The 25,351-nt window shown below is 38.7% G+C and overlaps 1 protein-coding gene and 1 long non-coding RNA gene across 13 annotated transcripts in view; one reads left to right on the top strand and one right to left on the bottom strand.

Annotated features, from left to right (window-relative positions):
• KIF16B (kinesin family member 16B) overlaps positions 1-25,351 on the bottom strand; it is a 161,215-nt gene that overhangs the window by 72,406 nt on the left and 63,458 nt on the right. For all 12 annotated transcript variants that reach the window (XR_006019827.1, XR_006019828.1, XR_006019830.1 and 9 more), the window contains 5 exons: positions 18,898-19,017; positions 18,296-18,347; positions 16,974-17,111; positions 6,662-6,744; positions 6,382-6,470 (listed from right to left, as the gene is read on the bottom strand). Coding sequence is in view for 8 of the 12 variants with exons in the window: in XM_042049368.1 (XP_041905302.1) it covers positions 6,382-6,470; positions 6,662-6,744; positions 16,974-17,111; positions 18,296-18,347; positions 18,898-19,017 (482 nt within the window). In the remaining 4 variants the exon portion in view is untranslated. The remainder of the gene's footprint in view (positions 1-6,381; positions 6,471-6,661; positions 6,745-16,973; positions 17,112-18,295; positions 18,348-18,897; positions 19,018-25,351) is intronic.
• Positions 4,207-11,384, top strand: LOC121674773. The gene is made up of 3 exons (XR_006019831.1): positions 4,207-4,218; positions 6,791-6,796; positions 10,043-11,384. It is a non-coding gene; the product is annotated as an uncharacterized LOC121674773 (long non-coding RNA).

The raw sequence follows: 25,351 nt of genomic DNA, 5'->3' as shown, positions 1-25,351 counted from the left end.
CAGAACACAATTCAAACCCATTCATTTAAAATATTTTGAGATTTTAATGTATTTAGTTTGACAAGGTTCTGAATAAGAACGGGAGAGCATTTTATGTCATTTTTCAATATCAGCTTTTATTACAGTTGTACACAAGTACTTTTCTTATTTTAATTTCATTTGATTTATCTTTTCTTTAAGGAACTTTTTAATAACAAATATTAAAAAGGCAAAAAGAACCTTTATATGGATTAAATTACTCAACCAAATACATACATATTCAGTTATTTCAGGCTTGTTACAGCTTAAGGATATGCAGGTTAGTGAAACAGTCCATAAATACTGAAAAAAAATGCTAGACTGCACCACAGGTTAACTTCAAATTTTTGATACATTGCAGTTTAAGACATCATGACCACAATTATATAGATAGGTTTCTAAAAATAAGGCATTTTTAGTATCTCTTTTCAAAAAGTCATAGAAATGCATACAACAAAAAGAAATTGTCCTTGGAAATATGCAAATAGTACCCCAATAATCTAACATTTATAAAGCTACTATAATGAACTTTGATTCCTCCATATTCAAGAAGCATCTTTCTAATGGCTGCAATAAGGGAGAATGACTACTTTCACAAATTCTGTATTTCACTTTTCCCTATTTCTTAAAAATTCATTAAAAAAAAAGTCTTCTACAATCCTTAAGCGATTAGCCTATGCAGATTTTTATACCCAGCTCCAGGCATTCAGAGCTTCTTATGCAACTGTCTCACCAAGAGTCCAGTCACATCTGCATTAAACTAAGGTGGGCACTTTACAGCACAAGGATAGATGATGACAACTTAGTATTTTTAGTTTGATCACAATTGCTGCAGCAGTAATGCTGCAGAAATCCACAAAGTGGATGCAAAATCCACAGAGTACTGAAAGGGAACAAGCAGCAATCTTGGGGGCCTTCAGAAAGCAAAAACTTAATTCAGTTTAACTTAATTCAGGTTAACATGTGCTTTGGGATTTCCTTCCCCCTTTTTTTTATTGAAGCTATACCTCAAAATCTCTCCCTTTAGCTATGATCTGCTATCTGGAATTCATAGCTTTTAGCTATCACTTCTTACCTAGGGCTTGGCTGACAAAATGCCATAATTATTTCGGTCCCAAAAAATATAGGCCCTGGGGAATACAGCTCTGGCTTGTGGAAATGCAGGTTTCCTTTGGGCACTATCTGACACAGACCATCTTTACTTAGACAGCTAGCAAAGAACAATTTGACTGTATTCCCATGCTTGGTTAAGCCACAATGAAGTAAAATGTTAGATCAGCTAACATAACATGCAAAACCCAGAGCAAAACCTTTTGGTGTTTCGATTGTCCTATAAAACACATGATTCGGCAGATATATTTGATGTAAGCATAAAAATGGTAACTAACTTTTGATTGAGATCTAACACAAAGAAAATGGACCATCACAGCAATCAGTCTGGTATAAAAAGATTGGTGATTAAAAATTCTCTGATTTTCTCTTTGAGTAATTGTCCCTAATACCTGCAACAGTGGTGTTATGACAATCAGTTTTACCTTACACTGAAATGAAGCTGGAGGTGCCCAAGAAGTTGTTCAGGAAAAAGGAATTAATTGTGAAAAAACTGGTTTTCTTCACTGAAAATGGCTCCAGTCAAAAGCCTCCAAACACAACACCAAGGTGTTTTAAAAACGTGTATTTAATGCATTTTAGACCTGGAGGTGCCTAAGATGGTCTGCGCTCCAGTGAAGGCCCTCAAACAATGAGATTATTTATTCACAGTGTCTCCATTCTCTAAGGCAGCCTTTCTTCTGCAGGGATAAGAATGATGCCAGTCTTCCTTAGCTGGCTGCCTATTTTCTTAATATATTTAGGAACTCACCACTTTTGAGACCTCTGGACTATTTGCTTCAAACTCATTGTGGGCTCAAAGTTATTTCGGAACAGGAGAGAATCTGGGGAGGCAGGACAGGCCTGACTGGAGTAACCTTGTTTCTTTAAAAAGCTACTACAAAAAAAAATCTCAGCATCACAAAAGAAAAAAACTAAAACCACAGGCTATAACAGGTCACTGTCAGTTTTATAAAGCACAGGCGCAAGACTGATGTTTTCTGGTTTAGTCTATCCTAATAAAAATCTTTTTCACATAACCTCTATTCCCTTTATTAATGTGAGCACTATTGTGAATAGAAAAAAGCATATTAGCTTGAAATTAAAAAGAAACACACAGATATTAAAGACTAGAATCTACTCTTTCTTCTTTTGTAGATCTCCCACAAAGGAACTTAATCTGATCAGTGTTGAATTAAATAGACAGCGTTTTCCTGCAAAATGTGTCATATCTAGTGATATGCACAGTGTAGATAAGCTGCAGAGAAAGGAAGTCAGTTCTACTAGCACGGTACTACAGTAGCTTAATTTACACAGCACAAAAGTACAATCTGATACTACATCTGTTAGGAAAGACTGAGTACTGGCAGGACTACAGAGATGTTACAATGCCGTTCAGTATGCCAATTCATGAGATTAATTAAAAAAAAAACAACAGAAAACTAAACCCCCCATACTAAACCCATGACCAAGGTTTCTCATCAATAATTTTACAGTTACAATATCATGTAGCTAAGAAAAGGTCCACAAAGGAAATCTTCAGCATAAATCTACATGCAAAATTCTATTTTATCCAAAGCTTATTATCTGAAGTAGTGTTCCATGACACTAGATTAAAGACAAAGACTGGGAAGAAGTAGAACGAAGAATTTTGCACATTAAGTCAAAATTTTATGCAACGAGATTGTTTCCCACATACGGGAAATCAACAGCCAAACAAAAAAGTGCACACAAGAAAAGACCATCCATCTGAAAACACTTTTAAGGATAATGCTGGTTTTCACATGGAAAAGATACAGATACAGTAAGCAAGATCCATTATGTTGCTTTCACAACAACTGAAGGTAATACCCCACAGGCTCTTCTGCCATTGATTGCTACAGATGCTAGATCTTACCAGAACCTTTACTGCAACCTACAAAAATTGCAAATTTAGCTACGTCCTTAGGTTATCAATACAGAAACTGGAAGAAAAAGTAGTCTTGAAAAGGCTAAATTAATAACAGGCAGAATGCTAGTCAGCCACAAAAATTGCACAGAAAGAAACCCAAAGGGCCAGATACTGACTCTTGGCCTGCACTGGTGGTGGGCAGTATAACGTCATGTAGTGAGAAACTGATACTCCAGTCTATTGAAGAAAAGGGTCATAGCATTGCTCCTGATAAAACAAACAAACAAACAAACAAAAAATCCCCAACAAACTAGATTTAGTGTAGGATATTCTTTTCCATTCAGCACTTTTCCAGAATTCAACATGCTCCACCCCACTTCTTGGGTACAATTACCCTGCCTTTGATACTCAGAGATACAATTTATTGAATGTTTCATCCAGGCTGAACATAGTCACCACTAAGAAGAATAACCACTGTAGCACAGCATTTACTTGGCAGCACTTTTAGCTGGAAGTAGAGAGTTCAGAGTCTGCTTTATTCAAAACATATTCTTTTCTTTAACTTGCATTTATCCCAGCCCCCTGTAACCCTTAAAATAACCTTCTGAACAATTATCTCTTTGTGACAACCTCACCACACAATCAGAAAAATCCCAGTTCTGTTACAAAGAGGAGATGCTAGAAAAACAGCGCTAGCATCAACATAAATAAAGTTAAAATTGTCAGGGTACCCCAGACTAAGCTGAAAAGCGCTGTTGCCTCATTGCTGTCCATAAAGATGTATCAATTATGGAAGATGCTTTCTTCTACTGATTTGTAGGGCTCAGGTAAATGGCAGTGCAACCTTCAGAGCCTGCTTTTGCAGCAGTATAAAAGCAGATAGAAAAGTAACATTTGAGGTTTGGAGTTTTTTGCAGGGTTGGGGTTTTTTTGAAGGGCTTGTTTTTTAGGGGGGAAGAGGACACAAAGGTGTTTGGTTTTTTTAATCACTGATCTATTAGGACAACACTAATTTCCACACTGTATGAACCATGTGTATTCTTAGGTATAGTATCAGTTAACATGAAATGTGTCCTGGGCTGCATCCAAAGCAGCATGAGTAGCGATCCAGAGAGGTGGTTCTGCCCCAAGGCTCTGCTTGGGTGAGAGCCCACCTGGAGTGCTGTGTCCAGGTCTGGGGACCCAGCACAGGAAGGCATTGAACTGTTGAAGCAAGTCCAGTCAAGGGCCACAAACATGCTCAGAGGGCTGGGCACCTCTCCTATGCAAATAGGCTGAGAGCTGTGGTTGTTCAGCCTGGAGAAGGCTCCAGGGAGAGCTCGCTTCACCCTTTCATTACTTGAATGGGGATGGGGACAAATTTGGCAGCAGAGCTGCTGAAATAGGACAAGGGGTAAAGGTTTTACATTGAAACAAGGTAGATTCAGAATAGATTTAAAGAAGAAATTTTTTACAATGAGGGTGGCACAAAGTGCCCAGAGAGGTGGTAGATGCCCTGTGCCTGGAAAGATTCAAGGTCAGGGTGGATGGGGTTCTGAGCAACCTGGTCTAGTTGAAGAAGGGGAGGTTGGAACTAGGTGATTTTTAAAGGTCCCTTCCAACCCAAATGATTCTATGATTCAGAAGCTTCCTCACTTATTAAAACATATGCCCATTACAGTGATTACAGAACAATTTCAGATAGGTTTTACTGCTCACAAACAAGTGACCTGGCATTCCTTATGCATTATGAGCCTTAAGCATAAACCTTTCTTGTGTTCACAAATTAAGCAGGAAAAAAATATCTATTACTCACAAATATTAACTGAATGCAGACTAATGAGAGAATATCAATATATTAACCCTCTGCTTATAGTTTATAGTTTAATAAAACACAGGCATGAAGTGTTCAGGAATATTATGAGTACTTCCCCTAATCTTATTCTCAATTTCAAGAGCAAGAGTACTCTCACAATCACACGCAAGAAAGGTAAAGTCACAAGAAGTGTTAGATGGGAAAAATGGCAGTGTTTCAAAAAATTGCTGCATATAATGACAATCTAATAATATTATCCATACTGTTTGATTTCCAGGAAAGCAAGACAAGATGCAAACTGATAAGGAAAAAAAATAGTAGATGACCTTGCAATCTACTCCATCAGAGACAATCAAGTAACTCTCCAGACTCCCTCTCTCTTTTTTTTTTTCTTTTTAAATAAGTTCTGCAGGAAAAATCCTTTCGGTAAGGCATGGATTTGGCATTACCTGAAGACAGTATGACTGCTCGGGCTGGGAAATCATTTTTAAGCACTGGGCCTTGTCCATGCCATCACATTTTGCTGTAAATCTGAGGGAGTAGTGAGGCAATGCTGAAACAATCTGTCCTACTCTATGCTGACTGCAAAGTTAAGGTCAGTACTATCCAGTATAATGCAATTATTCATAACAATATTATAGCAGAATAACATTCTCAGTCAGGGAAAAGCCCAGAACAGCTCACCAATAACCAGAGGTAACAACAGCCAGGAACTTTTCCCCAGCTCACAGAAAACATAATACTACCAACTGTCACTGAAAGTTTTTAGATTCAACTAGTTGAAAAGCTGAAGAAATAGGAAAGTATACTTATACTATGCTTTTTTTATCTTATCATCTCCATCTAAAAATACGATGTAATTTATTAGCCACCAGTTCACAATCTTTAGATCTCTGTAAGTAGCTCAGTAGCAAAAGAGTAACAGTCACATTTGAAGCAGTGTTATTGAACACAATCCCTATATTTCAGGCATCGTTTAACTAAAAGTTATTATTACCTCTCTAATCTTCCTAAATTCTAATGGATAAAGAACAACCCCACAGTAAAACTTGGGAATAAAGCTGCACTATCCAAGGCTATAATGCAATTTACAGGCAACTTTTCAAAAGTACATAGGTGGTTAAAGTGCCTCATCTCATACTCAAAACACAGGCCCTAGCTATGGAAAAAAAAATTAGAACAAAACACCACAAACTCTCGGTAAGTCACTTAAGGAACAGTGGAAAAATCACTAAAAACAGCTTCTTTACCATAAGCATTCTATGTCATTGTAACTGCATAATAAAACTTTTTTCCATATCCTAACTTGTCCACCTACTCAGAGGTACTGATGGAGAACACAAGACATTCATTTCTCAGCCTTTTTATGCTTGTATTGGTATGACATGAACTTAAGAAATCTTAATTTTCAGTTCAAAATGCATTTTTCTCAGGAAGAACAGTTAACTTGTAATTCTGAAGAAAGTACAAACATAAAATTTGCCATGGCATTATTTTGCTGAACTGTCATAATGCTTCCGGAACATTTCAAACAGCTAAAATGAAGAAAGATTGGAATTACAACAACTGTATTTTAGAACATACTCACCCTGGATTATAGAGCATAACTGCTGACAGGTTCTCACAAGATTTAGAAAGATCAGTCATAGACAAGCTGAAGGAAGATAACAGTCCACTCTAACAATAAGACCATAAAATAAAACTATTAGACAAGCAATGATGTGCTTAAAAACTCTTGCATTGATGAAATATTAACTAAAGTACACGAAGCAAATTAAAAAAGGCATGATACAACAATCAAGGCATGTCTATATTAGAAATAAAATTGTGAAAAGGTTTAAATTTACCAAACACTGATTTAATCTCACCTTTCTTTTCTCCCTTAGCTTAGCAGCTTCTTTAGGGTGGTTAAAGCGAAACATGTTGGTTCTTCCAAGTAATATAACAGCACCTGATGAGAAAAACACCACTCACTGACAACATTCTGCAGCTGAAAGTACCACGTAATTTTTCAGACAAGCAACACGTAAGCAAAGACTTCCATTAAGCAAGAACAAAATGAAAATGCATTCTGACAAGTGTATGTATAACCATGCATAGTCACAGCTACCTTAACTTATGCATACAGTGTACTCCTTCCTCTTCCTACTTAAACAAAAATGAAAACCCACACATGTTCACACACTGCATGAATACAATGGACACAAGGTCAATCATGTTCATGGAGTTCAGTTAAAGAATAAACATAGGGAAAGGAAGCAGCTGTCCAATTTGATCTATATCCTCTTTAACGGTGCTTTGGAAGCCACCAGCAGGTGCAGATTCAACAGGAACATCTGTAAATGTGACCAAGAACAAACTTGTCCATCCACTACTGATCAAACTGGTCAGGCTTGAATCCAACTACACTAAAAGCTCCAGATCTCCATTATTTGTACGCGCACATTTTTCTTCCCCATGTGGAACACTGAAATTTATTGTCACTCAAAACAGGATTATTAGACTTTAATACCCAACAGTTATTTTCTGATGGAAGAACCTTGAATAATTCATATTGCTCGATGCACATCTATTACTGTATTTAATCAGTTAAGGTATAGGTCACAGATAATGAGATTCTGAGTAATTCTTATCATATTTTAAAGACAATGGTACCAAGATTAGTACTTCCCTACTAAGAAGTATATTGTCAGTGATGTCTCACTACTGTCGTAACATGGAAGTCTTCCAAGTTCACCACCTCAGAACCAAGCATTTATGTGTCAGTTGGTATGAAGCATTTTTAAAAAGAATAAGGACTCCATTACACTCACAGTATGAAAAAAACTGTACTTAAACTCATCACTACAAATTCTTACCATCTGATAATGAAATTATACCCTTAGCAAGGAATGCTTCTCTTAAAATCAGATTAATTAGTGAAAGGAATGAGAGAGATTTGTCTTTACAAACAAACTGTGGGTTTGCTGACAGGTAAAGATAGATACTGAGAGATAAAGAAGCAATGGAAAGAACCATAAATACCATAGGAAAACGAAAGCACGGCGGCCTGTTGCTTATTTTTCTAAGTTGTTAGACCCAGTGGCCAGAGGCTGACCTCATTGTCTGCAGAATTGTTCAGCCACAGCTCTGATGGTAACAGAGGCCCGAAAACTGACAAGGGGCGGGGTATCTGATTTTTACAGTGTCACATCAGGTTAAAGCTTTGTTAACTGAGAGAGCCTCTAAGTGTATGACCAGCGCTCGGTTATTACAGTATGAATCTTGTTTAATGGAACAGGAAGATTTAGAATTGAAAAGTAGGGAAGGGTTTAACCCAGCCTCCTGTTTGAACAGCCCTGGAGAGGGAGCTGGGAAGAAATCCATGACTGCATTTAGGTGGTAGATCTCCAGACCCGGGCTAGGGAAGATTTGTGAGACACTCCTTGGCCTGAGGGAGAAAATGTGTTTATTGATGTGTCTTCAAGGGTGGTAGAAGGGAAACGATTTACAGGATATGCTATCGTTAATGGAAGGGAATTAAAGGAAAGGGGGAGGTTGCCGCCCACGTGGTCAGCTCAGACAGCGGAGCTGTATGTGCTTGTGAGAGCCTGTGAATTTTACTGGGACAAGATAGTGAATGTTTTTACTGATTCTAAATATGAATATGGGGTGATGCATGCGTTTGGGAAACTTTGGGAAGAAAGAAGTTTATTAGCCTGCAGGGGAAAAACGTTATCTCATGAGACCTTAATCTCTCACCTATTGGAGGTGGTGAATTTACCAAAAAGGGTGGCAATTATACACGCCAGGGGAGATCAGGCAGGGTGCTCAGAGGAGGCAATAGGTAACCGACTGGCTGATGAAGAGGCTTGGAAAGCTGCACTGTTGCCAGAAATCTCTAAGATCCTCCCCTTACTCCCAGTAACTGCACCGCTGCCAGAGAAACTGTCTCTTCACCAGAGGAACTTGAGATAATTGAAACAGAGTGGGGCAGAGGAAACAGGGGATAATTGGTTTACAAGGTATAGTAAGCAGTGGATACTAAAAGCTGTGGCCCTACAGTTATTAAAACAACTTCACGAAGGGAGTCATTGGGGCACCCGAGGACTGGCAGAAGCCTTCCTCAAAATGTATGCTGCTGTGGGTCTTTTTACTCTGGCAAAGTGAGCTCTTGAAGGTTGTTTGATTTGTGCTAAAACCATTAACAGGGTTACAAAGAAAATTGCCAGGGGAGGGAAGCCTCTGGCTGTATGACCCTTCCAAGGATGCCAGGTGGATTTTACCGAAATGTCTGAGTGGCAGTTTAAATATCTTCCGGTAATAGTATGTCAGTTAACAGGGTGGCCAGAAGCATTTCCAGCTGTTTCAGCAACTACAGGATCAGTTATTAAAGTATTTTTGGAACAAATATTCCAAGATACAGGATTGTGGAACCAATAGACTCAGATAGAGGAACTCATTCTACAGGAAAAATTCTTCAAGGGGTTATGGCTGCTTTAGGAACACAATGGAACCTCCATACCCCCTGGCTCCCCCAGAGCTCGGGCCAGGTTGAAAGGATGAATGGAGAAATACAGAAACACCTTTTGAAGCTGGTGATAGAAACCAAGATGCCATGGGTACGGCTCTTACCACTGGCTTTAGGAAGAATAAGGGCCAGACCCAGGGGAGACATTCAATTATCTCCCTTTGAACTGATGTTTGGAATTCCTTACCCTTGTAATTCTCAACCTAGTGAGGGGGCATGCATATTTAAACCAATATGTGGCCCAGATACTGTCTCTTGTGAGATCTCATTGACAGGAAGCTCAACTGGCACAGACCCTGCCTTTGGACCTTGCTATTCATAACATCCAACCAGGAGACTGGGTCCTAGTTAAGGAGTGGAAAGAAGCACCACTGGTGGCGAAATGGCATGGACCTTTCCAAGTGTTACTGACCACAGAAACAGCTGCCAAAACAGCTGAACACGGGGGGACCCATCCTACACAGGTCAAGGCCTGAGGCCCCAGAGATTTGGACATCTCAGCTGGAGGAAAAGGAGGGGAGGCCACGACTGACACTCCACAGGAGTGAACCGGAGCAGCAGCCAGTGCATCGACATCGGGGGAAGCCCCATGCACCTGCCCAGAGACTGCCTGCTGGAACAGTCTGTAAGGGCATCCCTCCTTTCAAATCTCCAGTCATTGGGGGCTAATCTTCACTGTCATTGTTTTCTTTATGTTAAGCTGTTTCTGTGCCCTCACTCACCACACGTGGTGCGGGAGATGAGGAAGGGGCAGTCAATAGCTAACTCATGTAAGCACAAGTTAACTATTGGGAGACAGCAAATGTTAGTTCAGACAGCAGATGTTAATTACAAAACCTAAGAAACTGAATTTGCCCTAATCTTGTCAAGATAGAGGGGACAAGGATTATTTCAGAGACTGCTGCATCACTCCTCAAAGGACTACGCGTGCCCAGGGAGAAAGGTGAAAAGTGCACTGTGAGGAAGACTACTGGTCTTCATCAGAAAGACTCCCAAGGAAGAGGAGAGGCCTTCCTCAGCACAACCACCAGGACACACAGCACATGTGTGACCCTTATGCTAATGATATTAATGACTTCCGAGAAATAATTTGTATAACCGCGCCTGTCGCAAGGAATGTGATGAATATTCATAATTTAACCCATAATACTGTGTTGTAGGACGCACCGGTGTGTGTGTTTGGAGGAGCGATCCCCACACACCCAGCATGCTGAATAAAGCAAATACCCACTTCTCTGACTCTGTCTCTGAAGACTCTCCTGGCCCGGTTTTGGCACGATTCAGAGACAATGTGACAGTGAAAAATTAGGTTAGGAGATTACACCATTAGAACATTTCTCTTAATAATCTTACCTTTATATTGTCAGTTAGGTTTGGGCCAGAGGTGGGAGAATAATTTTTTAATCTTAGGAGAAGAAGTAGCAAAAACCTTTAACCTTAGCAATTGTTGGGTCTGTGGAGGGCCAGGAGGCTCTGAAGACTGGTCATGGGTGGCCAGCCCAGTTGAGCCTAAATGGTGAATCAGCACCCTGAGTGAGGTCCATAACAGAACGGGATTTTGGGGTGAAGAAGAAAGTCCATGGTGACTTCATTCTTCTGAAAGAGGCATTTATTGTCTAAAGAGAACAGGAAGTGTATACGTGGGAAAAAGTGTTTGTGACTGGACTTTATCTTTGCATTTATCTATTAGCAGAAGAAGGGGGAGTGTGTGGAAAATTAAATGACTCAAACTGCTGTTTGCAAATAGATGACAATGGAAAAGTGGTGAAACAAATAACAAAATTAATAAGAAAGTTAGATCATGTACTGGTCCAAACATGGAAAGGATGGGAATGAGACACGTTTTTGTGGTTACCTGGTGGACTATGGGTTAAACAAATGCTTTTTTTTCCTCTTATGTGCTGTAGATGATGCCATGAAGATTTTTTGCCTTTTCTTTTATACCCGTTATACGTTTTTTACAACTTCTGTATTCTTAGTGCTTTTTCTCTACATTCTTGGACTCGTTTGTCAAGCTAAGAGACTAAACATTTTAGAAGCTTCCTAGCTAGGGATCAGTGTGCCCCAGACCCCAAGGTCCTCTCCAGAACACATTCTGTAAACTAAGATAGAACCATCCAGGGGAAGGCTCCTTGGGGAGGGGGGCTCACTTGAGCCTCTCATTGGGGAATCTTTGATAGATACGCTAATTAGTAAAACCTATAATGTTATACCCCATCTTTTGGGGGGGGCATTTTTTGCGGGGTGCATTTCAATGCATATGATCCTTAAAATAAATACCAAGGTAAAATCCCTTTTCCCCTTCTAACCGTGTATGACTCTTGATTTTAAGACCAAGAAAAGGCATCACAGGAACCCTAATCTTTTTACCATTGTCTTGGGGTGACTTTATGATATGTATCCCATATCGCTGCCTATGCCCAGAAATTAATTTCTGTGCCTTTCTATGCCTCTAAACTGAGCCTGAGAGGGGGAAGGAAAAACTGAGCAAAACTTCATTAAAGCAGTTTGCAGCTTGTTCAAGGTCACACACAGATAGCAATTGGTTTTCCCAGCTGTGGCAGGGGAGGGAAGAAGGACCTGGCTTGCTGGTTTCCCAAGGACAGGTTTTTTTTTGGCCAGTGGTTCAGCTGCTTTTTCTCCAAAGAGAGACTGAGAGTTGAATTTTTCCTTCCCTGGAATTTCAGATTTTCTCCCTTTTCTACTGGACTGCTTGATTGCTTCGACATCAGAGCACATCAGGAGGACTTTCCACTGGGCACAAAGGGCCTGGCCCTGGGCCAAGCCCCAGATCCAAGGAGACCAAAGGGAGGACTCTGACACTTAAACTTTCCCAGGTTTTTCCTCCACAGCGAGAGATTTTATTATTTAGCATTATTATCATTTTCCTGTGTGTTTGTTAAATAAATAGTTTTTATCTCTTTCACTTTCCTTTGAGGAAAATTTATTTTTTCCTGAACCTGGTGGGGGGAGCGGTGGTTGTACCTTCTCTCAGAGTATATATTTCTAAATTTGGCCAAACCGGAACAACCATGCATGATCCCTTGCTTAGTGCAACTTATTCAACATGTGATCAAGGGGATGCAGGCAGTAGCCATGCCTACTGATCCAGAAATGGCTACAAAAAGGACAGAATATGATGTCACTGCAAGTAACTGCAAAACAAAATGCAAAACAAAACAAAAAAAAGACCCAAGAACAGAAAAGTAAGTCAATGATAACTAAAATTTGTAAAGACAATTATTGAGAAACTAAAAGAGGAGGGATTGAAAGGAATGAGAGAGATTTGTCTTTACAAACAAACTGTGGGTTTGCTGATAGGTAAAGATAGATACTGAGAGATAAAGAAGCAATGGAAAGAACCATAAATTCCATAGGAAAAGAAAAAGGCGGGGGGAGGTATACATTAGAAGGGGGTCTGTATTAAGCATTTCAGGAAGTCTGTACCTCTCAAGTACCTCAGTCAATGGGGAAAGAGAGGTAAATGAAGTCGGGAAATTAGGATAAAAAGGGGGCTGCGTCCTCTAACAATTTGAGAGACCCCTGGAGAATGCCTCATGGCCTCTGCCTTTATTTGAATACAGTAACAGGACTCCTCTGTCTCCTTTTTGGACATAAACCGCTGGTGTTCATGGATTAATTTTCCCAACATTAGGAATATCAACTCAAATTAGGTTATTCAGTCTTAGCAAATAAATGGCAAAACGCACTACAGGCACTTCTTGCTGTCTACACAACAGCTCAATTTCGGATCACATTTGCAGTTTACCTCAGTCTAATCTCAAAAATAGATTTCATAAATCTCTATGAAATTCCTTCAGTCACTTTCAAGTGAAGATAAAAATAATTAATTCTAAACATTTGTGGCCACTTCACTAGGTGGAAGCAACTTAAATAAATTAATTAAATTTTCAGAATTAATAGTTATAGATGTGTGTCCCTAACTTCATAAATTTCAAGGAAGACAGGAGAGAGAAACTTAACAGGAAGCACATGAGAGTTCATCCTAAATGATGGGTCATTTGAATAACTCCTAGGTTTCTGTTTTAAGTACATTAAGGTTGACCGTTTGGCCCAAAACCCCAAAAACTTGTTCTAAGGTGAGGATATATTTAAGGTAAATGACAAACTTTAATTGTGAATATAACTCAGTTACCTTTAGAAATCCTTCCATATGTTCTTATGAGTAAAAAAATATTGTTAATTCAGTTACATTAACAAAAACACCACATTAGACAGAATTTGCAAATGATGGAAGAAATCCATAGAAGGAAGTGGCAATTAATTACCATGCCTCTTATTTTTTTTAAACTCCATGATGGTCTAAAATTTTAACACATTGTCAAATGAACAGCTATTAATGATGAATGGAAACATTTAAATGTATCAGCAGTTAATCAGTGTTACCTAAAAGCAGGTATTTAAGGACACTGGCTCTTCATGCTGTGAGACTAAATGCTAACACAGCTGGGATAAATGGATTGCACGAGTCCTTAAACTACTGATTTCATCAGTTGTGCACACCTAATGTCACAGTTGCTACCTTCCTCTCAGACTCAGTCTCCTTGCACACACGAAAGGTCAGCTTATGCAGCTGTTTTTTACAATTTAGCAACCCTAGACAACCCTTTCTCCTTTGAGTTGCAAATTTGTGTCTAAAAAATTTTGTGAGGGAAAAAAGTCATGTTTCCACTTTAAGAAGCACAAAAATCAAGTTGTAATATTGAATCAGGGGGATGGGTAAGCAGAGGTTAAAGAATTCATTAGAGGTTAATAAGAATTCATTTGTTAGAAGCAATGCATACCACTTGCCCAACACTTATTGTGCCCACCAAAGCAGGATGAGAAGATATGAGATTATTGATAAGGCGAAGGAATCTTGACCAAAGATCCTGTTTTTAACCTAAAACTAACTCAAACCAGTCTTGAAGTTTGGACTTAGCTCAGGGGCTTAAAGAGCATGCGCAGGGAGGGAAGGTGAAAAGTTCAGGATGAGGAAGACTCCTTACTTCATCTGAGGAAGACTCTTATTTCATCTCAGAGACCTCTGCCCACACCACCAGACAACACTGCGCAAGCGCAACGTGGATGTAAATGACTTCTGGGCTCATTGTAATACGAAGCGAGGCTAGGCGGGGCTAGGCGATGAATATGTATAGGTGTATTGGGAAACTCAATGAATATGGAACTTATAACCCTATATATACCAAACTGAATGCAGCTATCGGCACGCATGACTTTGGAGGAATTATCCCCCATGCATCCCAGTGCTGGAATAAACATACCTACTTTACTACTTAGTCTAGTAGTGGAGTCTTTCCCACTCATCAATATGCATCTGAAAGAGGGATATAGCATCCAAACTCCTACTTTCTTCTGAGGCACCCTGAACATTTTCTGCTTTCAAAATGCAGCAGGATAAAATAAAGATGATTCATCACAACTCAATTTTTATTGTTTACAGTGTTATTTGCTATTAATGTCAATGTTGTTAATAATTTATGCATGAGATTTACTCAAACCTAAGACCAAAGGGGCTGGGCTTTTTTCTTTTCCACCCCTATCTGCAATAGAAACAAGCACATATGCCTCTCATTTTGCATGAAGAAATAGGCACTCTAACAAAAAATGCCAATGTCACCTCTCTACACCAAAACTCCTCGATTTCTGCAGGCAGCCTTTAGAAGCATTTGATGGATTTCAGAAAGGATGCAAGACTCCCCTTCTTTAACACTGCATTCTTCCTTTGTTAGGCTAAGTTTACTTCCCTGAAAAGAAGCTTTCAGAGTAAAGTGAGATGGTTTTTCAGCAGCTGAGCTGTGTCACAGCCTCACTCCTAAACAGGTCTTTTTCAGCTCCTTGCTAAATGGGAAGATATTCTAGGTGCTCCTGGAAGATAAAACATCATGAAGCTCTGCTGCAGCACTCACCAGCTCACTTGGCACTCAGTCCTTTCCAGGCCAACACCATATATCTTTGTTCCCAGCTGTCCTGGGTGCTTTTTAATTTCCAGATTTTAAAGCTTTTATATTAAAATTGTAATTCTCTCAACTTCCTCCCTAAGGGTTAGCCTCTCCCTTCTTGTCATTTCCTAAAACTGCAGCAAACAGATTCTCCAGCTCAATCTCCTGCTGTACAAAAGCATTTGGCGATAGTATTAAGTAGGAACAAGCTGAAACTTGGGGAGAGGGACAGGGGTGCCTCTGACATTATTTTAGTCCTGTGGAGATCTATACTCTTTTTCTTAACATTACAGCAATCTGGCATGGAGTTTGCTTTGTGTAAAAATGAACAGAATCAAAGGGTAACTATCAAACCATAACCAAGATTATTGAAGTTGTTTGTGTTCAGGCTTTTTTCTTTTTTTGATTTCTTTCTCTTAGGGAATTTTCTCCCATTTTGTTGTTAAGAAACAATAACGACTGGTACTTAAGAGAGACTAAAGAAGTGGCCACAGCTCAGGGGAGGAGGGCACCTGGCTGCACTTCTCTTATCTGAGGGTTTCTCTTGGAAGGGCAGAGATACCAGGAGAACTGGGCTGGGGAAAAGGGGGCTGGGCACATCTCCTAGCTCTTGGTTTCAGAGGAGAACGGTAGAGCTGCTGCTTGTGGGGGGAATTGGCTGCAGCTGCCAGAGCCCAGCCCTGCCCTATTTCTCCTGCCATGGCTGAGCCTTTGCTCATGAGAGCAGCCATTGAACTGGGATCTTACTGGCACCCTGCCTCACTGGAAAAGGACCCTTGCCATCTGTTTGGGTGCCTCAGGGGAAAAGACCGGGACCCCAACCCCCTCCCAGAGGGCACATCTCCCTGGCTGTGTGCGGCAGCTGCTGCGGAGGAGCTCAGCTGCCACTGCCCAGCTCCACTGCTTTCTGCCGCTGCCCTGGGCTTTTTCACTGCACTCTAACCCACACCCTCTGCCTGCCGGGACACCCTGTGACCCCTGCTACAGCTGCAGAGTTTCTGCTACCTCTTGCTTGCCACCCCAGGTGAGCCCACCCTGCCATTCCAGTCCCTTCTCTGAGGTTCCTGCTGCAGCCCATTTTTGCCGTCCAGCCTGCCCGCCATCACCATGTGAGAGAGACACAACTGAATTCATGACACAGCGCCCCCTGCAGGCGCAGGGGAATCATCACACCCACCCTGCCCAGCCAGGAGCCACCAGCGCCCCTGCCGGCTGTGAGTGGAACTGCACCGAAGGGGAAACCACCTGCAGCCAAGAAGGCTGTCACTGGGTTTCCAGTTTTGTTTGTTGTTGCTGCCGGTGTTGTTGTTCATTTGCCTTGTTATCCCTACATGGTAAAGAATTGTTATTCTCTTTCCCATATCTTTGCCTGAAAGCCCCTTAATTTCACTTTATAATAATTCTGAGAGAAGGGAGTCATATTCTCCATTCCAAGGGAGGTTCCCACCCTAGGCAGACACCTGTCTTTCAAACCAATACAGAAGTGGTTGAAATTAATAAAGAATTGTCTTTTCACCACATGGCAATTCTTTGACAATAAAAACACCATGGGGTTTTCCTGGTGGTTTTGGATTGTAGTTGAGAAGACATGAAATTAAAACTAATTAAACAGTAACCCCTTTATATACACATAAATATTTTTCAGTGCGGTTGCCAGGAAGAAGCGAAGAGGCTGTGCCTGAAAAATGACATTAAGCTAGGTAATACCTTGGTTGAGGTGTGTGGGTTCTGTAATCTGAATACCATTCACAGAACACTGCGCTCCATTCAGTGGTATGAGGTTCACAGTTCCATTGAGATTCTCAAAGATGCAATGCTCACTTTCCAGATCAAGGCCATGAAGAACTAAACACAAAGAAGTAAGATAACATAATTAGACTCCTCACAACCAGTAAGATTAACATGCTAATAATAATTTATTAAGACACATTGCACTACATATCTGAGAGTATATTTTCTCTTTATTCTGGACAATGTTTTCTTCCTTCCTTTATCACGTCCTGCATGCCTTAAATATTTACTGTTTTATTCTAGTGGAAAGTAGTGTGCTGGGTTGGTTTTGCATTTTTTTTGTGTAATGCTCTTTATTCCTGTGCTTTGATACGTGATTAGCAAATGCTCCTTTCTTTCCAATAAAAAACAGAAAAGTATAATTCACATATTTGTAGAGAGAGATTCTTTGACCAGTTTTACCAGGAAATAATGAAAACTTGTAGACCTTAAGGCAAACATGCTTAAATCTGAAAAGACAGGATATAATATGCCATTGTAGACAAAAGGAAGCCTAAAGTTCTTACATCCTGTGATATTCAGGGCTTCTATCAATCAGTTATCTATTTTTTCTTCCAATAATGTATGATTATATCTATTGCTTAATAATCCAAAGCATCAAGTTTGGTAGTTTCATGGAATTTATTATAATAAATTAAATCCAGACAACTTTTGAACCATGAAAATACACCAAACTAAGTTATTTGACTCTCAGATTCTCACCCAAGAATTAAAGGATGCAGTTTACTTAATGAACTGCCTTCCAGGAACTTATGTAAAACTTATGTGATAGGACAGTCGAGATCTAGCAGTTAGTTGCTTTGGTAAGAAATCAATAGGAAAATCCGTAGATTTCTACCAACATTCAGAATTTTTTTAAACTCAAATCTGAAGTCCCAAGACTATCTTAGATATAACAGTATAACAATGCTGTCATTACACAAAAGTTAAGAGAATGATTTTACAGTAACTGTGACAGGTGCTATATGAAAAAGAATAGTATTTTTACAGGTGCTATTTCAAGAGAAGCAAAAAATAAATTAGTAACGAGTATATGAATATAATTAAAGCCCACAAGCTATGCTAGAAGTCATGCTCTTTAAAGTGAACTCCATGCAATTCAACTTTCAGATTTTCCAAAAATTAAAATACACAAAACACAGAACAACTAACTGAAAAGGGGAAAAAACCATATGAAGCTTAGTTCATATATTAGGATACTGGAAGAAGAAAGAATATAAAAATGCCAAATTCCATACCAATATCCTGTTCTGTCATAGCATCTTCTCTGCCAACATATGTTTGGCCCTCCTAATTAAGAGAGGAACACACATTATTTCCAGTTGGAATCTCGTTATCTTCCCCACAATAATATAATTTATCCTTCCACTCTCTCAGGGTAACCTGAACGAAATATGTATTTAAATATACATGAAAAAAAGGAATCACACAGCATTTTCAGAATGCTTTCACAGTCTTTATTCCGCAGTATTATCAGCAAATTCAAGTTTCAACTGTCCAGTGCAGAACCACCTTTGCAGTTTTGAGACAATCTAGATTTGGATTTTAAAGGTCAAGCTTTATAATTACATGAATGACAAACCAATACACAGATAAAAATATGAAACACCTATCTCTGGTTAACCAGTTGATTCTCAGGATAAACCTAAACAGATATTTTAATTTCATCACTTGCAACCTCTTAAGAGCTTTTCTTGCAGCAGCAGAGCAGCATAAAGAGCTTTTCTTACCATAGGAATGTAATGAGCACTATATATAGATAGCAAATCAATACTATAATTTTTCTACTGAAAAAATCATAAGGCATATAAAGGCTATGGAAACACAGATGTGTATTTACCTTCAAGTGGTACAAGATGATACCAGTACTGAGAAGATCATCATCAATGCCAATGAGATGAGGCAGTTCAGAATCTAACACAACACCTATCCCTTCTTTCCTCAGAGCCAAGGTTTGCTCCTAAAAAGGACAAAAGTCTATTTATTAGGATGTGCAAGAAATACCCCTCTTCCTTCTCTTTCTAAACTACATTTAATGTAACTTCTTCTCTGTAGTATCACACCAAAGAAAGAGCAATTTTTTAGAATTTTTTGATTTTACATTTTAAACCTGACCTCTACTTCTGTTAAGCATTCCAACATTGCTGTTGAGGAAATCTGTGAAGGTGTTATTTGAAGGAAACCAGACAAACAGCTGAATTATACCAGATAAGGAACATCAATCAAGAGCGTAACAAAGCAACATTGTCTAAAAGCAAGCTATGTGCCACCTTTCATAATGGTAAGGAGAATTTCAAACTCCTCAGCATTCAGTACAGCTAAAGAAGGGAACAGAACATTGAAACTCTTCAGCAGTCCTTTAAATAAGCTGAACCTTGCACAATAAAAACCCCTGACACCTGAGAATTCAGTAAACCTAAGCAGTTAAAATAACATGCAATGTAAGAGAAGCACTGCCAGTAGTAAATAAACATAAGAAATATTCACAGCACATCACTTCAATTCTCCAAAATTCCTTTGGGCCACATTGTACAGCCATCCATAGGTTGAAGCATCATTCAGCAGGACTGCAAGTAGGAGACTTCAACCTTGGATAAAGTATTGTATGATGTAGTACACAATAGTCTATGCAATAAATAAAAAATTAATTATAGCTTTGAAGTAAGTTTTTGTCTTTAAGAAGTTTAACTTTCAAGTTGAAACAGAATCCTATTGGCTCCCAGGCCTGGAAGATAACAACAGTAGAGACCATGAATGTGCACACAGAAACACACCATTTTTCAAGACAAATGTGTTTTTCTGTGTAAACGAACTAAGCCCTGACAATGCATGAAGCACAGGCAATGTCAGCAGATATTCCATCTGTGTATTACAAGGAGCACACTTTTCTCCGGGGGCTAGTAAAACAGGAAAATAAGTTTTCTGACAGCTGCATGACTACTCCTTTTCCAAGTCATCAAATGCCTTCTCCAGAGCCAAAAAGACACTACATTGTTTGAAAGAAAAAACAACAGATAGATTGTTATATGCATTTTCCCAAGTACAGCAATCTGCAAGTCTACAGGAAGAAAGCAGATGTAAAACCTCATTTCCCTACAGACAAAAAAGGTCAATACTGATACTGTCTAAAAAATTCCAAGTATGGATATATCTGGAAAAGGTAAGATGATAATACAACATATAAAACTCTGCAAAACAAAACTGGGAAATGTTACTCTGGTCAAGGATGAATGAAAAAGTTCTCCAGCATTCAGAAATAAAAAAAATAAGCTGTGATTCATGTGCAGGTCGGACATTCAAAGTACGCCCAGATATTCCTTGATATTATAAAAGAGTCGCATCATAAATCTAAAAAATACAGCTTAATTAATTGTTCAGGAGAAAAAGTAATTTCAGTCAAAAATACCTATCACATATTAGATATTTATTGACTAGCATCTAAAGTTATACATAATTTATAATGTTCCCATATGACAAGGATGAAGACAAGACTCTGAGGACCGGTGACTGGTTACTGCCAGCACCTTTGGCCCAATGGAATTGATAAAATATTAAGAGCTGAATATTTTTTCCCCAGCACAACAAAGCATGTTTGCTTTTTGCCAACGTCCCTGACAGAGGAAAAAATAAACATCCCAGGAGACAAAGAAATTATCACTGGGTGAGAAATAGCTCACAAACAATTAAGAATAAAGAAACAATATGATTCTTTATTTTCCAGTCTTTTAATATTCAACACCTTTTTACTATAATCAGAAATAAATCATGCATAATTGTGATTTAAAACAGATAGCTTGGCTTTTTATTCAGATCTAAAATTAAAGAACATAAATTAATTGAGTTTCTAAAGTCATACTTTGTAAACAACTGCCATTCACGCACAGAATGCATCCTTTTAATGGAAATTTTAAAAGAAATGCAGCAGACAGTAGCTGTGATTAACTATGATATCTTTTAGTTTAATATAGGTTGTAAATTAGCTTTTATCTTCAGATACAATTTACTAAAAAAACACTGAATCTTAATTAGATACCTGGAGTAACTCCTAAACTTTAATCGCTTGGCTTAAAAATTCAAAAGCTTCTGCAAGGATGCTTCCAAATGCCAAACAGTGCACTTTTGCCCCAAAATAAAATCACAGAAACATCACCAATAATAGATCTTTATTACTCTGTTCTCTAACAGTGAGAAAAAGAAAAGAAAAAGGCCCAAAAGAAGTAGTCAAATTGCCCCTCTTTCATCCTCAACAGCATAGGAAGGATATCTCTGAAGAAGGACAGACCTCTTTTGAAATAAATTGAAGGTCTGTAAGATATTACAAGGCAGAGAAATTATTAGATTTAATCCACTATTTGATTTACTTTCATTTGTGCTACATGATTTTAAGAAGTGGTGAATCCATAAGTCAAATGACAAGAGCATGAAAGGTTGCTGTCCCTATTGAAAATTACTAAGTCAGAAAATTTATGAAAATCTCAAGGTGCAGTTGCAGAAAACTGAATGTACCCACATGCTTCTTAGCTTGAATTATCCTTGAACAGAAAAGCGTACACATACTCCCTCAGTATTTAGGATGTGTTCACAAGCTGTGGACAATAAAGCAAGCCAAGTATTATCCACAAAGGAGCACTTCAGTTGATCTAAGTGGCTACTGTGCTGGGAGCAAAAAAAGGTTTTCTTCTTTGGGAGCTGCTAGACCAAAGGGACTCACTTGAAGAGTAGAAACTCAGAAAATAATTCTGAGTCAGTATACAAAAAACTACTTATTTAAGTGAAAGTTAAAATAAAGAGATTTTATTGTATATTTAAATTGTCTCTTTGAATTCAGCTCTGACTCAGCTGTCAGAAATATCCTGATACAGTAAATTCATTTACATTTATATAGAGAGATATAAAAGCGCTTGTGAAATCTCATTTCTTCTGTGCTGATGTATTAAGTTTACTGTATTAACTGATACAGTGGCACTTCTAAACTGAGATATGATCTGGTAGCTTTAAGAACAAATCTTTGACTAAAGTACTCACTTGAGCTGAAAAATTCATCATCATCATATACAACTACCCATTATAAAGATGACCACTGTGACACACAGGATGTCTTTAAATGTTATTTCTTTAAATGCACACACAAAAATAGAGCCACTCAGCTTTTCTTTTTTTGGCCAACAAGATACTGAATTAAATTAAAAAGAAAGTAGGTCCAAAAGACATTTCTAACATTCCTTGACCAATCTACTAGTGGAGGGAAACATTATGCTGCTATTGTCCCAGCACATATTAAAGATTATATGTAATTAGTGCACTGCAATGAACAGAACCTCTCAGGGGAGTTCAATTTTTGTCATGCTTTCCAATCCAAAAATGCAATTCTTTTATTTAAATATTGAACAGATAGCTGCTGGCACACAGTCCTAAGAATACACGGTGCAGGTCACTTTCAGTAAAACATGACAATTTACTTAGCTAGCACGATGTTCAGATTTCTACATTTAAATTATGCAAAAAAAAGTGTAATGCCAAATTTAAATACTATGTGCAAAAATGTGCAATAGCAAAAGTCTTTGCATTAATATTTAACCAGACTATATATGAGAAAATTCTTATGCCAACAGGTACTTTGAGTGCATTTGATTTTATTGAAAATATGCTATTATATCCTGAGTTCACAAAAAGGTCTGACTATGCTCAATGGCCCCAGACTAACATTAAGTCATCTATAAAATGCATAAATGTAAACTGCACACAAGGGAAGTTCTTAATTGGTTTTCCTCCAGTTATATATTCAGCACACTTTGCATTTCCTTTAAATCACTGGAAACAAATGTTTCATACCTAGAGAAAAAAATATTGCACAGTGTTCAGAATTCAAATGCTCCCGAAAAAGCTGATTTCCAAACCCAGCATATACATGGCATTAAAGAGACTATGTAAATAGAGAGGAAATATGCGTGAAACAGCCTCAGCTGGTCATGCCATAATCAGCATGGGTGAAAATCCAAAACTTCTCTCACTGAAGTCAGAAACTTACATATTCTCCATCACGGGACTGCAGAAGATTAGGTGACTTAAAAGCACAGTTCCGTTGCAGTAGTTCTGGACAAACACAGGAAGCTGAGGGCTGTACTACTGGATTACAGCAAAGAATACATGGCAATATAGGCAGACCCACTTCACACCTAGTTCATACATGTGTGCGCTAAGAGGGCTACACTGTTTGAGTTTCCAGAGTTAACCCTTCCAAGAAAAGAGAAAATGAGACAAAAGTGCAGGGCAGGACTATGATGAATGTGCAAAAACCCCAAGGGGGGAAATTCCCAAACAAGCAGTGGTGCCTTGATGCTTCTTATATGAGGAAGTAGAAAAGAAAACTGATCATCAGGAGTTCAAAACCAAAAGAAATCCCTTGTTGTTAAATACAAGGACACTGTGGACACCAGTAATTTACATGGCTGCAAAAAATTGCCTGGAAAAAAAAGGTGAGAAAAGGAAAAGAGGTACTTGTGGACAAAGGCACAGGGTATCCATTGCCTGGGGTTCCCTAACTTCAACAATCACAGACATGGAAAGCATGGGAAGTTTTCTGGACAAGGATTGCTATCCACTTGCCCTGTTTTATACTCCAAAATTGAGTACAGCTGAATAAACCATAACTCACCTATGTGGAGCTTATTCCCATCATTCAGGTGGTACAGTCCTAATGTAGGCTTTGAATGGATTAAAAATAGTAGGAATATAAGAGGAATATACTGCAGACAGACCTCTGTTTCTGTTCACAGAATTTCAGATAAATTATCTGAATTCTAGATACAATTCTTCTCAAAGTGCTACATAAACAGATTGACAACTCCTTTGAATTTTCAACTGCATTGCATGATAATTATTATATTTATAAAGATGACAGGCAGCTACTGAAGTTGCATTCCCAGTATTAAGAAGCAAGTGTAGCAAAAAATTAGTGAAGCTGCCAGTAAGCCCCACAAAACACAAGAAAGCTGATTTGATTAGTTCTGTAATTAAAGAAAAACTTGAGGAATTTTACCTCTGCTTGAAATGTCAGCAACATTTCTCCCACCTAAGAAGAAACAACTGAAAAGTGACCTCCTGTGTCACAAGTGCTGTGCCCAAACACCGTAACAAGTAATTTTATAGATTACACTCAGGCTCTCATCCATTGTATGATGTAAAATTATTTCAAATATTTGGTCTGAACTTGGTAATAGCCAGTTTACATTGATGCACTTTGCATCACTACTGACATTCAGCTGAAATAATAATTTTCCTTCTCCAGCCTTTATTCATTGATACTGGCAGCAGTGGTATCTATTCTCCTCAGTGTGGTTATACTAGGTCAAACTCAAAGCATTTCCCCCCAGGAGATGACCAGGCTCACCATATCCCAGAGTTTAGGACATCCTTTCTCAAGGTCTTCTTCCTTGACAACTTCCAGTGTTCACAGTGTGTATACAATTTTGCCAGCACCTACTTCCACTCACTACACACAATATCTATCTGATCCTTCCAGATTCATGTGTCTTTTATGCAGACATACTATCTCGTAACAGTAAAGTCTCATGCCTTCCTCCTCCTCTTCCACTGTGTATTAACACCTTTGCATTGCAAACTATTTACCATCAACCACCCTTCTGTCATCCTTAGACTCACTCAATCCTCTGTCAGACGCTCTGCTAGACAAATTAGCTTTAATATCAGCAAACTTCCCCAGTTAACACATTTAAAGAAACCATTAAACATGAATTAAGCCCAAAAATGTGCTCCAGGACCACCTCCCCAAAACCCCTACAACTACAAACTTAGGTCCCCTCCCAGTACCACTGCTTCCATCACATCCTCTGTATAAGCATTTTTATTGTATTTAAATCCTAATCTCCACACTACATAAATAAGGAAATAGTTTCCTATACGTTCCAGAGTCAAACGCTCCATCAACATCCACCAAGATGAGAACCAGTCCTACACTGTTTCTAGCAGTGATCACTGATGGACAGAACTAGATCCAGCACACACTGGGCAGACACACCAGGACCAGCCAGCTCAAGAAATAAATCACAGACTACAGATAACATGACAAATATTAATTATATAGGAAATGACTATTTAAAACCCAAGAAATTTATAGGAATTATGAATATGATTTTGAAAGACATGGCAGAAAGAAAGACACCATTTCAAAGAAGTATTCTCAAGAAAAGCATTCCTTTCAAATTAAATTTTCCTCACTAGTCCAGCAAATATAAGCCATTCAGAAGGCAGTATCAGTCAAGTTTTTGAGTCCT

Source organism: Corvus kubaryi, unplaced genomic scaffold (genome assembly GCF_017639235.1).
Source record: "Corvus kubaryi isolate FWS band 111438036 unplaced genomic scaffold, C.kubaryi_AGA036_p1.0 70, whole genome shotgun sequence".
Classification (NCBI taxonomy): Eukaryota; Metazoa; Chordata; class Aves; order Passeriformes; family Corvidae; genus Corvus; species Corvus kubaryi.
This window is presented reverse-complemented; position numbering and strand designations above follow the sequence as displayed.